Source organism: Aquila chrysaetos, chromosome 5 (genome assembly GCF_900496995.4).
Source record: "Aquila chrysaetos chrysaetos chromosome 5, bAquChr1.4, whole genome shotgun sequence".
Classification (NCBI taxonomy): domain Eukaryota; kingdom Metazoa; phylum Chordata; class Aves; order Accipitriformes; family Accipitridae; genus Aquila; species Aquila chrysaetos.
This window is the reverse complement of record NC_044008.1, coordinates 13,260,877-13,275,220: the sequence shown is the minus strand read 5'-3', so window position 1 is coordinate 13,275,220 and position 14,344 is coordinate 13,260,877. Positions and strand designations below refer to the sequence as shown.

The 14,344-nt window shown below is 37.5% G+C and overlaps 1 protein-coding gene across 17 annotated transcripts in view; it reads right to left on the bottom strand.

Annotated features, from left to right (window-relative positions):
- MAGI2 (membrane associated guanylate kinase, WW and PDZ domain containing 2) overlaps positions 1 to 14,344 on the bottom strand; it is a 765,356-nt gene that overhangs the window by 120,607 nt on the left and 630,405 nt on the right. For 16 of the 17 annotated variants that reach the window (XM_030013670.1, XM_030013669.1, XM_030013660.2 and 13 more), the window contains one exon: positions 1,354 to 1,989. The exons of the other annotated variant lie outside the window; for it this stretch is intronic. In XM_030013670.1, the coding sequence (XP_029869530.1) occupies positions 1,354 to 1,989 (636 nt within the window). The remainder of the gene's footprint in view (positions 1 to 1,353; positions 1,990 to 14,344) is intronic. 17 annotated transcript variants of the gene reach the window in all.

The following is a 14,344-nucleotide window of genomic DNA, read 5'->3' as shown; positions in this document are numbered from 1 at the left end:
TTCTAATCCCCTTTATACTCTTCTTTTGCTATGCAATTCTCCCTAATTTGTCAGCATCTTCAGAAAAAAATGTTGCTTACTCCACTGTTCCAGATTCTTAATGGGTGTTAAATAAAGCCAGATTTAATACCAACTAATATAGGACCTCTGCAACAATTAACTTTCTCCAAGTTCATATACCATAGTGACACCAATCGGCCTTTACTTATCACTCTTAATTTGGTTTCATTCCAAAGAAATGTCAGATTCTGTCTCTTATAAACAGTTCTTTTAAATATAGATATGAAAAATACTTTCTTGACTATGTGAATCTACAGATATTTAAATTACCTTATGTTTATTATTTCTGTAATTTCATAAAATGTTACTATATTCCTTGTTCTAAGGATTAGTAAGTTTTCTAATGACAAACACTTGGCATGCGCAAACACTAAAGCTTCACTTCCCAACCTCTACTTTTCAGAAGGAAAGTAATTAGTATTTTTGTATAGAATTCTTTTTTTTTTTCTTTTGAAGCACAGAGTAACGTACATTCAGTGACATGTGAATGCCTTTAGAGGAACAAAGATCTTTAATTAAAGAAATTCAATCATTATTCACTTCAGGTAATAATAAATTGTGATGGATGCTCATCTCAAACCATTGAAGAAAATTTGTTTGGCTAAAATATTAAAAGCTATGAAATTACTTATCACTGTCAAGGTATTAAGACTCTTCTGTTGTTATTGCTTCCTTACAGATAAGTCTTGGCTCTCCCCTTCCAGCGGTGTATATTCAAGCTTACTGTGTCAGGCTGGTCAGCAAATCTAAGTTGCTAGAAGCTATTTTTTTAAAACAGAGAAAAATACACTATGGATCTTTGTTGTCAAGAGAAAAGCAAAACAACTGTTGTACAATACTTTTACAATGAAGGAAAAGGAGGCAAAATGGCTTATCAAAACCAGTAACCTTGTAAAGGGCTAATAGATTGCTCTGATTTTGATCTACTTTAATGAGTCAATATATACAATTATATCTAAAACTTGCAGCACTGCTTTGGGACTATGAGAGTTTGCTGCAGACACCATACAAACTATTATGGGGTGAAAGGTCTGGAACTGCTCTAGTTTGACCCTTATACAGAGGTGGGACCATTGACACTCAAAACACAAAAAAGAATGTAGGACAAACTGTTAGATTTTGCCTAGGATACTTAATTCAAGACACACTTTTCCAGAACCAATGGTGTTACCTCCCACAACATGGAAATTAATTTCCAATCTAGCACACAAGGATGTAGTGAATATATGTATGTCTTATGGTTTAGAACCTTTTACACACATTTTCGTAATTGTACAGACTTTCCAAACTTACCTCCTCTATGGATAATCAAAGAAGTTTCACTTCCAACAGGACATTCTTTAAGTATATCCACTACTTCTGCATGGCTCAGGTTCTGTACATTCTGCTGGTTGATCTCAACAATGAGGTCACCTTCACACAAACCAGGACATCCCTGAATGTCTAGAATTTGCTTCACCCTCTGTCCTGTAGGACTGTCTGCTATAGTGAAGCCAAAGCCCTGGGCCCCTTTCACAATGGTTAAGGTCATGAGTTCAGCTTGGGTGGCCCCAGAAGAAGCCATTGATACATTATCATCATGGGCAGGTGGTGGGAATGTGCTATCAAGCTGACTATCTGCTGGAATGGAGTGCAAGGAGTGTGGTGGTCGATCTGTTACGTCTGGAACAGACTGAGAAGTCCTAGAAATGTATTCCAAATAAGTTTCATAGTTATGTCTTCCATTTACCACTACCGGAGGCCTCTCCATTACTGCAAGGGGTGGCACCATGCTGTTGGCAGGATCTTCAGGATCAAAGGGCAAAGGGTATCCACGACATAGCACCAAGTTGACACTCTGACCAATAGGAACAGACTGGAAGAGTTTGACTACATCTGCGTGGGTATGTCCAAGGACACAAACTTCATTAATATAGACAATGACATCACCTAGAAAGAGAAGAAAAAACAGTGACAACATGAGACAACTTCAGTTACTGTGCATGTAGTGCAAAATTTTTTTTTAGGAGATAGAACTCTACTAAAAAATAAAATAAATTAGATCACCATACTAACTCAAATAATAGAGACGAAAAAGAAAAGTTTGTCTGCCAGCAAATATAATACAAATAGACAGTGACAGTACTATTTCTTTTCTGTGGAAGCTCACAGCTGGACAATTAAGCTGGGTCCAGACATACACCTTTTCTTAACCTTTCTTCCCTATTTTTTCAGCTCTTTTCAGTGTAGTCCACAGATTACTTTTTTATAAGATACAACAGAAGTTTATTTGGAGGGTTCATTATCAGGAAATACCGTTGTTTGGTGAAGAGGTAGAAGGAAAAAGAAAGGAAATAGTAAGCACTCCTGGACTAAAAAATCAATGAATAGGGATGCAAGACTGTGCATGCATGTGCATAAGGAAATCTTTTTTCCATTGGTTATGATATTGACAGTTTCCTATTAAATGTCTTGCCATCAGACATCCAGGACTACTACAGTCATTTCCTATTCTAGGCATGAACTAAACTGTATCTTGCATATCACAGAGATGTTTAGTGGCATTTTGTTGTAGCCATGATGGTTCAAGGACAATGACAGGACAAATTTTTTAGGTAGGTATAATAGTTTTTTATTAGAAAATCTAGGCAAATGTCTAAAAATCAGCTTAATATTTCCAGCTAAACAAGCTGGTCAAATAAAGATACTACCTTTACCTCCAACTCTTGTCTCACATATAGTACAGAGCTACCAGTCAGAGCATATATGAAAGCAGAATACTTTGAGTCAACAGGCTATTTATGGGTCTCCATATTGCTCATGAACCAACCAACTTCTGTTACTAAAAAGTTCAGAAATAAGTTCAAGTTCGTTCTTGTTGTTAGAATGGATCTATATATTTATAGCCATAAATAATTTTTTTATGGTACTGTTAAGGTGCATGTTAAAATTAAAATGAGTAATCAGTATAAACGATATTCAGAATAGTTTGATGAGCCACAGTCAGTTTCCACTTTAATAAAACAGTTTGCATCTTTATAACAAAGGAGAAGGATGTTTAGTTAAAGAACTCCACAAGTTAAAGTATTTTTCTAAGTGAAGATCATATTATCCTACCATTAATTAGGAACAAGAAATCATTTATACAGACAGCACTGTGAGGCGTCTACAAGGTATACAGTTCAACAATTGGCCTATCATAACGTAATGTTTTTTAATGGTATTTGAAAATTCAGCAATAAAATGAGAATGATTTAGGGAGGATGAGGTGGTTTGTGTGGAATTGCTTCAAGTGTATTTATGAAATGATGTCTTTCAAGTACTTCAATCAAAAGATCTAATCAAGCAAACTGAGGAAGAAAGAGCATCATCAAGATGCCAGTGCAAGGGCTGTTTCTCTGTGACAACAAAAGGCAAAGGCTGTTTCTATGTGAAAACGAAATGGTCAATTCCCACACGATCAGCCCGTTAACAGCCTGACAGTAATTAACTGCATATGGACAAATTGTGATTCAGAGAAAGCTTTCTTCAGATGATGTCTAGGGAAAAAATGCTAAGAGAGTTTGTTTAAATGTTTGCAAATATTATTCACAGAAACCTTAGGAGCTGGAAATACTGCCTTAAAAGTGCATCATAAATAGATTTCAAACTACAAGCAAAAGCAGTAAGGTCACTTCATAGTCAGTGCTGAAAGAACTCCAATGCTTCTGTCTCAAGCAGCTGAGAGTAAAACAGTTTTCAAAACTCAAGATTTAAAAGAGAAAAAGAATGTACTGTTCTAAATTGTCATGGCAATGGCTGCAATTCATTGTGATTTGCTCATGCCCTGGTATAGAAAGATCTTACCTGCATTCTCATGCCCAGCTTCCGCATTAGCAGTGAGGTTGACATTGCTCATAATAGGACTGATACTGTTCAACTGAGACCTCTTCAATGCATGTTCCTGTTTCAGTAGCTTGTGCCTTAATAGTACCCTTGCAACTTTTTAATCCATGCAGTCTTTATTTCCCTGAGTGCTGGCAATGCAGATATGTGGTGGGAGGAGACCAATCTGTTCATCCTCTCTTGCAATACTTAAGCAGGGTGCAAAAGGAACAATGCACTTATTGTGTTGGGCAAGTAAATCATTGTCTGTTTTCACCCCTTCACTTTATGCATTTGTACAGGATTAGCTATGATATAAAACTTAAATCAATATGTTTTTCATAAATCAGAAAATCAGATAAACTTGTTGACATTACATAAGTCTCCACTGAAAAGGAATTAGCTTGCGCACAAGGAGTGCAGTCAGGAAACACGCAGGCCAAGTAGACCCTTTCCCTAGTCACTAAACAGGCAAAACAGCATTAGAAGGTCTTGGGTAAGAATATATGGCCCTGCATTATCTCTCACAAGACAGCAGAAAATTCTTCAGCATTTTTTGAAGCAACATTTTTAAAGGTCTTTGTGGTTTCTGAGGTATAACATGAATAGAATGTCTAGGGACACTGAAGTTGTAACTCACTCACAGCTGAACCGTTTGGGACCCATAATGCTGTACTGTCATATGGAGAACATACGGCTGAAGGTTGAGGGATGGGGAAAAAGGCATGAGGTACTAATTTCAACTCAAAAAAATAGCTACGGTGGTGTTAAACTGGGAAGAAACAGTTTCAGATCATGAGACATGAAGGAGGAATAAAAGGGGTTAATTTCAGAAATCCTTCAAATAAATCTCTGGACTGTAGGAGTTTCTCCAAATCTAACTCATTTTCCAGGCTGAGAGTTCCTCACTGCTGACACAGAGAGAAGTACCCAGCATTTGGTAGGAAGAGAGAGATAAGTTAAGAGCATTACAGAGCCAGTGCCATGCTAATGCAAAGTTCAAAACCTCTCTAATTTAGGAAAACTTCCTGAAACATTTCTGTAGCATCTTTTCTGTCTGTTCTCTTCTGCTGCTTCTAATAATAATGGGTGCATATGGACAAGCATAATAGCGAACCCCTTTATAATTCCTGCCTGATTTTCCGAGCAAGCCATAGTCTGCCTCCAGAAATCACAGTTTCACAGTGAGTGGGTATCTTTGAAGTTATGCAGAACATTTATATTAAGCATCAAACTTTGCTTGGCTTTTAGAATTAAACCTACTAAAATGACTGGAGCTTGCTTACAGAACCACAGAATGCTTGAGTTTGGCAGGGATCTCTGAAGGTTATCTGGTCCACCTCCCCTGCTCAAGCAGGGCCACCTATGGCAGGTTGCCCAGGCCCATGTCCAGCTTTTGAATTTCTCCAAGCATGGAGACTCCACCACTGCTCTGGGCGACCTGTGCCAGTGCTCAGCCACCCTCACAGTGAAAAAGTGTTTCCTGATGTTCAGAGGGAACCTCCTGTGTTTCAGTTTGTGTCCATTGCCTCTGGTCCTGTCACTGGGCACTACTAGATAGAGCTTGGCTTCGTCCCTTCAGGTATTTATAGACATTGATGAGATCCCCCTGAGCCTTCTCTTCTCCAGGCTGAACATCTCTGTACTTCAACGTCCTCACTGTGGAGTGCTCTCCCCAATTTCATCTTCCTCACCAGCCTGTACAAACTCTACGCATGTCCTACTAACCCTATCTTACTTGAGACTGTTCAGGGATGAGGGAAACCATGAGGGTTGGTCTACGGAAAAGGTATCTAAATGAGACTTTCCAGGTGAAGTGGCAGGTTTGATAGATACCCAGTAGAGTAGACAATAAATATCCTGTCCTACATCTCAAACATCTACACCATCACAAGAACAGATTCTGCTGTCCAGCAGCCAGCACCCAAATTCAGCATTGAGTCAAAGAATGTTAGAGAATACTGACAGCAACCAAATTTGTCAAACTGTCTTGCAATTACCTCTGCTTTACTTAAGGCTCTTGCATTTAACTGACAAATTTAGGAACATAGGTCTGGAGGGGACTTCCTGGATGGCTGAACTTAGTCCCCTGTTGTCAGACACAACACAGTATGTTACACTTGATGAAATTTGATGTCTTCTTCACAGAAATATCCATGAAGCCCCAGAATATTTCCCTTCTTTAACTAGCTTGTTTTGCTTATTAAAGTTTGCTGACCATTACTTATTTTGTCATGTAATGTTAATGGACTCAATGCCTGAATGCTTCGTTAAAGGTTACATTTTGTATCTACATAATTCAAAGTAAAAATCAGTTCTAAACTATCATTATCTTCTGCTGGTTTGGTAACTGGTGAAGAAATTTGTGAGCTTCAGCATCCTTTAATGACAGATTCTTACATTCCTCTCTACAATAGTGTTGCAGAGTTAAATCTGACACCCTGGGGATTTTCTGCAAGCATTAATTCTGCAAAAATACTTTTTTCACTCTTGAAGTGCTTGATCCAAACAGAATCTGGTTTATTGACATAAGTCATTTCATCACAAATAATCCTAATGTTTCATGTAATGCTACCACCTCTATTTCCCTCCCTTCTGAAGAACCTATATTATTCAGTGACTCCAGATATTGTTTCTGCTATGTTTTTATTACCCCTAGAATGTCTGTATACACATCTTGCACTAGTAGGTAAAGTTCCCTTTTCTTACCTGTGTTCCCACCATTTGTATACAAACACTTTGCTTATTTCTTGTTATTACCGTTTCTTGCACACTCAGTTTCCTGGCTGGAATTTTTTATGGTACCTCAGTGAACTGAATTGCCTACTGGACTGCCCTTCTTCTTACTATTTAGAATTCTTTAAACTTTGAAGTCTGAATGCAGAGGAAAAAGTGCAGATTAGATCTTTGTTGTTAATTTACGATCACATTCCAAGTTTAGTAAAAACATCTCCATTGTTTCTAATGGGTTTCGGATCAAGCTCTTAGTATCTGTGTTCATGTGCTTAAAATATGACAGAATGCTGTGATTTGGTGGGGGGCAGAGACAGCTCTGCTACCCCCCTGCGGCCAGCACAAGCCAATAGCAATGGAGCTAAAACCAGCCCACAGTTTGGCAAGTCAGCACAGGAAGCACGAGCTCTACAAGACTCAGGCTGCATTTTTTTTGCTGCATTTGTAGCCCAGGTAAACTCTGATAACTTCTCCACCATTACTTATTCTCACTTGCATTTCTCAACCGTATACTCTAAATTCTGCATATGCATACTTTGCATGAGCTTCAGAACTAGCAATACATGATTACTTTACTGTTGAAGCTTTCCCTTCACCTGCCCACCCACACTATCTACTGTCATTACCAGCTATTTCTGTCACTTCTCAGCAGTGACCTTGTCTTCTCTTTCTGCAAAGTGCTGCAAGATTGCTGGCACTGTAGCCTATTAATAATAAATTCAGTGGTGTTAGCATGTTTCCAGTACTGAGATATAAACTGGGGTAATTTCAATAACAATGGCACGTGATCGATGGTCATGAAAGAGGTGAAGATTTGTTAGAAACAAACCATTTTTACATGTGCACATACAGTTACTAGTAGCAGTACAGAGAACTAGTGCATGAGAGATTATTTAGTTAAACAGTAGCAGCCAAATTACATTCTGAAACTTTGAATCTTAACTTCCTTCCACTTGCCATAGGTGTTAATCCAGTGTGTGAATAAGTAATTTTTGTTAAGAATGGGTGGAGGTATTTCTTTGGATGTAAAAGACTTCAAAAGGTTCTGCATAAACAGAAATTCTCTTGTACTCTGACCTGCCACAGAACCCTGTAAAACCAATTTGGCTCTAGCTGCTAACATCTGCACAGCAAAACTTTAACAGACAAAAGATAAAACCTAGGATCCTGCAGTTCATGGTAGCCTGATTTATCTTTTTTTGAAAAATTTGGGCCTACTTTTTGTTAACACTCATTACATAATCACCCTTATTTTTAAAATAAAAATTACTGAATTATAATAACTTCTTAAAGGAGATTGCAGTGTAGATGACTATTGCATATTAATACTGAAATACTTAAAACACCTGTCAAGAAAATTCTAACTTATTTCTTTTAAAAAGGAACACTAAATTAACTGCTAAAACATATCAAGAATGTAACCTGGGGAGAAGTACATGCATATAATGACTACAGCTACTGATCGGAAGAGCTAAATTTAAAATTGACCACTTTATTATTAGTTTTATAACAACTTTATCTGATAGGTAATACTGTGGCAGCCACAGTGAGATGAAAAGAGCTGCTGGGAGACATAATGCTCAGCTGCCTCTGCACTCTGAAATAATTTCAGGACCACTTGCTGGTATGTGAGAACACTGAACAGCCCATTAAAATATCTCTGCTCATATTAGTGTAGGAGAACCCTTTCCCAGTCTTCACCTTGTACAGAATGTTTTACCCATGTGCTGACAAACTCTGCAAAGCTGACAGGTAACCACTATCCACAGATCCTCCTTTCAGTCACTGGACTCTGGGAACTGAGGTTCAGTGGAAAAACTCAGGGTAACAAAAATTATTATTTACTAAAACTGACAAAAAGTGAAATCGAAATGTGTTTCTAGGTATTCAGGCACTCAAATTTGCGCTAGATAGATAGGCCTAAATTTTCCTCTTAATGAAACCTGAGCAACAGATGTAAATCGGCTGTTTGTCACATTTGAAAGTCAGTAATTCTGCAAAGTATCATTGTAGAAGTGGTTAACTCAGGCTAAAATCTGTCCCCATCATTGGAAGGATAGAGCACACTGGGTCTGAACTTGGCTTCCTCTACAAGGGCCATCAGAAGGATGTGACACAGACGCGTGTCTGCAACTTTACCCAAGAAGCAGATCTGTTGAGTAAGCAGGTGCCATTTTTATACAATCAATTTTTCAGAACCCTTTTTAATTCTACTGTGACCCAATGCACATGCCTAATTAAAAAGCTGTCTATTCAAAATTTTTGTGCTTAACCAGCATGTATCATGTAATTACACCCAGGCAGATGTGGATTAGTAGAAGAAACTATTTACATTTTATTTGTATTTTGCATATAGTGGTAAAAGCTATTTAAATAGAGGCATTTAACTTTTTTGAGGAGAGGAATAAAATACATTCCAAAAAAATCTAAAGACCTTGATTATTTGCTGATCCAGTAAACATGAAACATTGCAGATTAAAAACGTAAGTAAAGCAATAGCAAAGGAATACTTAAATGAATACTGCTCATAAAGTGCTATAAAGCAGGCAAATTCTCTTCCAGCTAGACAGTTTTTAGTTCTTCAAGCATCTGAAAGCATAACATGGATGTTAAAACTGCCACTTTACAAAAAAGTAATTATTTAAAAGATGATAAGCAACTTGGAGGCAAGACCACAGAAAAAGGACCTATTTTCAAGGCAGCCTTTTATTTACAAATTATGTAAGCCTGTTCTGTCTAGGTTTTGCTTGCAGGAACTGCTTGTGCATCCTGAAATGCCTGGTGTGAATGAACTGCGTGACAAAACATCAGTGGATCTGAAGAGCAAGATAAAAAAAGTATGCCATGTTTGCATAGCTATTTGGGATCACTTTGAAAGGTGTCACTGTGTGCAGAGGCTCATGTAGAAATGAAACCCTTTTTTTTCTTTAGAAAAAGGAGGTCAAAATTTACAACACATTTGCTTTTGTATGCACAACATTTTATTTCTGTACGCAGAGCATCACATTTATCTAGGTAATGGCTCCCAGGAGGAAGAAAGTAGCCCAGCCAGCCTCCCAGCAGCCTAAAGGCATAAGGGTATGGCAAAGCATGATGTAAATACCAAGCAGCCCCTGTCCCTGCCTGGGAATCCTGGCAATGTGTCACCTGTCCCCCGTGGATGACATTTTCAGTAGCATTGTTGACTGCACACCATTGCAACTGCTAATTCTTGGCATAAACTGCCGGGAAGGAAAGAGGGAGATGAATGAGGTGAGGAACTAGATGGAGCATTTACAAAGAGGCTGCAGCACAAAGACAAATGTCTTTATATGTTGAAATATATATGTAACTGGGAGTTTTTAGTAACAGGCAGTCATGCTTTACTTGTGAACTGAAATGGTTAATAGAGGTTTTTTCTTTCTTTGAGTAATGCTAGCACCATGAAGACAAGCAATAGCTAGTCACATACTACATTAGTATTTAGTGAAAGTAACAGCAGTTAGTTGGACACTTAAAAAACATGTGCAAAGACAGATGAGTAGGATTAGTCTTCATTTTAAATCTATAGAGGTACAACTTGAAAGTTCATTTTGATTTTACAGATATTGTGGTTTCTGAGGACATTCCCTGTAACTGGAGTGGGCATTACTGCCAGAACTGGGCAGTTTTATAACTCTGTTATCTATTTACTAAGACCATGATTTTCATCACTGTTTGATCAATACTCTGTTTTTCTTGCTACACTCACAAAGAGTGGTCATCCAGATGCCTAACTTTAGCAGCTGACTCTCTGAGACCAGTGCAAATCTGATTTCACTATCAGTCAGGTCATTAACTTAATTTAAAGCTAAGACTAGAAGTTTTGATTTGTGAATTTTTTTGTGTATTCATTGCTCAGGTCCACATTCTGCTGACCAAGCTCAATGGGAACTGCCAGCCCTCAGCACCTCTGAAAATCAGCATGCTTATTTCAGAGCCAAACCATGGATGTGGAGTCAAATGCCAGGCATGAAATCTGAAGGTGTTGCTATGATGTATTGTTTAGCAAGTTCAATCTATTATAAAAATATGCATCCAAATGCTTCCCATGAGAAATATTTACAATTACTGTTGCCCCAGATGCTGCTGTTAACACTATAAATTCACTCCCAAACTTTATGCTGAAGAATCTGATTCTGGCTAAATATCTTGTGTCCTTAATCCTGCCAGTTGTGATGAACTGTGTGCTCATTCACTGCTTCATGTTAGTTATTAGAGCTTCTACTGTCTTGCCAAACCAGAAATTCAGAATATCTACATGGGCATTCATATTTGTACATATATATAAATCCTCAAATCTTGCCGTATCTTGAAAGCAGTCATCTAGATTTACAAGGTCAGTATCTTCCAGAGATAAAGACAGACACTTCAGAAGAAGTCTGGATTACTACAGGTTAATGCTTTTATGCAAAGTTAAAGACAGGAAGTGTTATATTTGTATCAAGCAGAATTTAAATGTATCAAAACAGTGAAATAATTTCCAGTTAGTTAAATAAGTGGATTTTTACTAATAGTCTACTACACATAAATACCTCAGTGCATTTAAAATGGAGTCATCTTTGATTACCAATTCATGAACAAATATCTTATACAATTGCATGGCTAGTATATGAGTCATTTTCTACTTAAGAGTTTTATAAAGGCCATTCAGCCTTTAGGTTGATACATGCTTATCTTATGTATTACCTCTATTTTATCTTTTTTGATAGTAAAATCATCAACATAAAAGTTACCTCTACTTCAGAGACCTTCTCACATCATTTCTGTACCAAAAGACCTACTTAATAGTTTTTCAGCCATGTATAAACATATTACTTGCTTTAAAATTGTACGGCAAAGAGAAATAGTGGAGGTCCTTTTGATTCTCTCAGGTTTTACAGTATTTTTCCAGGTTAATAGAGGGTAATGTATTATCAAACCGACCTTCCTTCCAAGCAAATGTTATCTTAATATCTCTAGAGCCTCCTTCACTGCCAAGCACTCATTTTCAAGGACAATATATTTTTATTCTTTGCAAAACAATTTAACACCTTCACCACTGAATAATTTATGCTTTCTTTTCCAGCCCATTCCTGAATACTACACTGAGTCTAAACTACAAAATTCAGCTTGCATAATAATTTCTTGGCGAGATGAAGGATGCAACATCATTAACAGAAGTCCCACCAAGCCCCTTTAAGACTGCTTTGTAACACACAGGAAACTCCAGCCTTATAATGGTTAGGAAAAGGTCACTTTTCACCCTTATAGCTGCATGGCTAAGAATCACATTCTCCTTTTATGAGGATTATCCAATCTCCCACTAGCTAGTCTGTCTCCTTGTATGTCTCAATCACCTTCTCTATTTTCTGTTTTGGTTTGTAAACCTTCTGAGAGAGAGATGAGAATGTGCAGTGCTCCTGTACAGTTTATAGCACTGAGGACTCACAATTTCGCTGTGACTTCATTTCCACTGCAGTAAATGTTTGAACAACAATGACACCACTGCAGGGTAAATACTCTATCATTTTCCAGTGCAATGTAGGCGTTCAGCTTAATGCTTGGATCTTAACACTTGCAACAAACTAAGCTGCATTATGGATGCATTGACTACTGCTCAATAGTCAAATCTCAGATTTTATATATAAAGGGGCATTAATCCTCTGTTGCGTATGAGAACACACCATATCTTCGTCTTTAGAAAAAAATTAATTTTCTGGATGTTTGAATTTATTAATTTGTTAATTAGCTAATGAATACAAGTAAATTAAAATGGGTTATTATGAATGACTGTGATCCCGTATCAGACTATTTGTTCAGACTGAAAAAGCAGTCTCACAGTATGCCTGCCATCTCCTAATGTTCTCACTGTGAATCATCCCACGGGTGGCCTGTAGTTAAAAAACCCTTCCCAAAATGATCATTGTATCTAATTGTTCCTCAGAAGGCTATGACTTATTGTCATTAGCTTCCATACAACATTTCTATCCTGCTCTTGAGAAAGTAGGTGGTACCGGCTCTCCTGAGAGCGTATCGCTTCTATGTCCATCAAAAATTGAGAGCAAGTTGTAGTCTCCCATCCAATTGGAGATAGTAGCCATAGTGACAGAAGGCAATTCATGGAAAATTTCTCAAGCATATTTTATGCACAGCTTACCCTTATTTGGTAAGCCTGAGAAAATGGTAGGAAATGGGACAGCCATTTCACAAACTGCCTTCTCAGAACTATCTGCTGCATGAGAAGTGCACAAAGAAGGGTAAAAGTACGTGTGCAGGGATGCAGCACGTTAGAGACAGGAGATAACTAAGGATGAGCAATGGGTGAGCATGTGTGCTGGGGGATACAGGAACAGAAGGAGCAGGCGGAATCTGGGATGTGAATGCCAGCAGCAGAGTGCTAGAGAAAGCGGAAAGGAAACTGATGTGTGCTGGGTGCTTTGTTTTTCCCTGTCTTTAAAAATACCTTAACTGGCTGCATGTCTAAGACCCCTATCCGGCTTCAGGCAGGCACAAAAAGCCTACAGTATATTGGTGAATCCTGCTCCAAAAATCAGTGTTTTAAAAATGGTTGGCAATTTGTATTACAACTGCTTTTGTTCTTTTTGCTTCTTATGACAGTTCAAGTATGAAATTATTAATTTTTCAGGCTTGTGTGCACACAATGCTCACATACATGCTCTGCCAGAAAGCAATTTCCAGACAAAAAACACAGTAAGGTGTCGACTGTATGTATGAGTGATTTTTAGAAATACAGTGAAATGACACAGTCATAAATTCCAATGGGGATTACAATCAGAAGAAACTCAGCTAAGGTTAAACTAAAAAACCCGAAGAACCGTAGTTACAAAAATGAAAGCAGGGCTCCTTGTCTATTTTAATTCTTTCCACATTTACTATAATCAAGAAGATACAAGTTCATGAAAAGAAACCCAAAATTGTCTTTATGAATCACTCAAACCAAATCTGGGGCTGCTGACACTAACAAGAGAGACATCACTATAAATAGTATTGTCCTACCAGCAAAGTTAAGCATGGCTGGGTGAATGAATTCTAGCAGGGAGAACGTACCTGTTCATAGGACAATAAACCAACTCATAAAATAGAACAAGCTTTTACAAGAATTGAAAACAAGGTACTAAATGTTATATTTACACAATATAATTATAATTTTTTTTCTAATTTTATACTGTTAAAAGTTTACATATTATGTTCCTAGTTAATATTAGAAGAACGAATCACAGCACTTTCAAACTGGCAGTCCTTTAGCTTTTCTCAGCAAGGAATCCCCAAATTGTTTAGCCTTGACAGATTTACCTACATAAAGATGAACCAATCAATCAATGTATTTAATGTCTAGTGAACCTGGAGTACTGTAAACTACTACTGAAACATTACCAAGACTGGATCTTCAGGGTTAATAAATTGGTGGAATTATAGTTAAGCACTGTGAAGAAACAAATTTTGAAAACTTCTATCATTTTATTTTCATTGAGAATGAAACTATCCAGTCTTTTTACTATCACTCCAAAAATATGTATATCATTATCCCACATGAGAGAACTATTTTAACAGCACTGCTAGCATTCCCATGGCAAGGAGTATTCGGATTAACCGGGGACAGTGGAGGAGGTTTATGCAATGAAAAGGTCTGATAGTATGCTGTAAGTCACTTTAGTACAATTATTAACACTACCTTTATGAATTATTT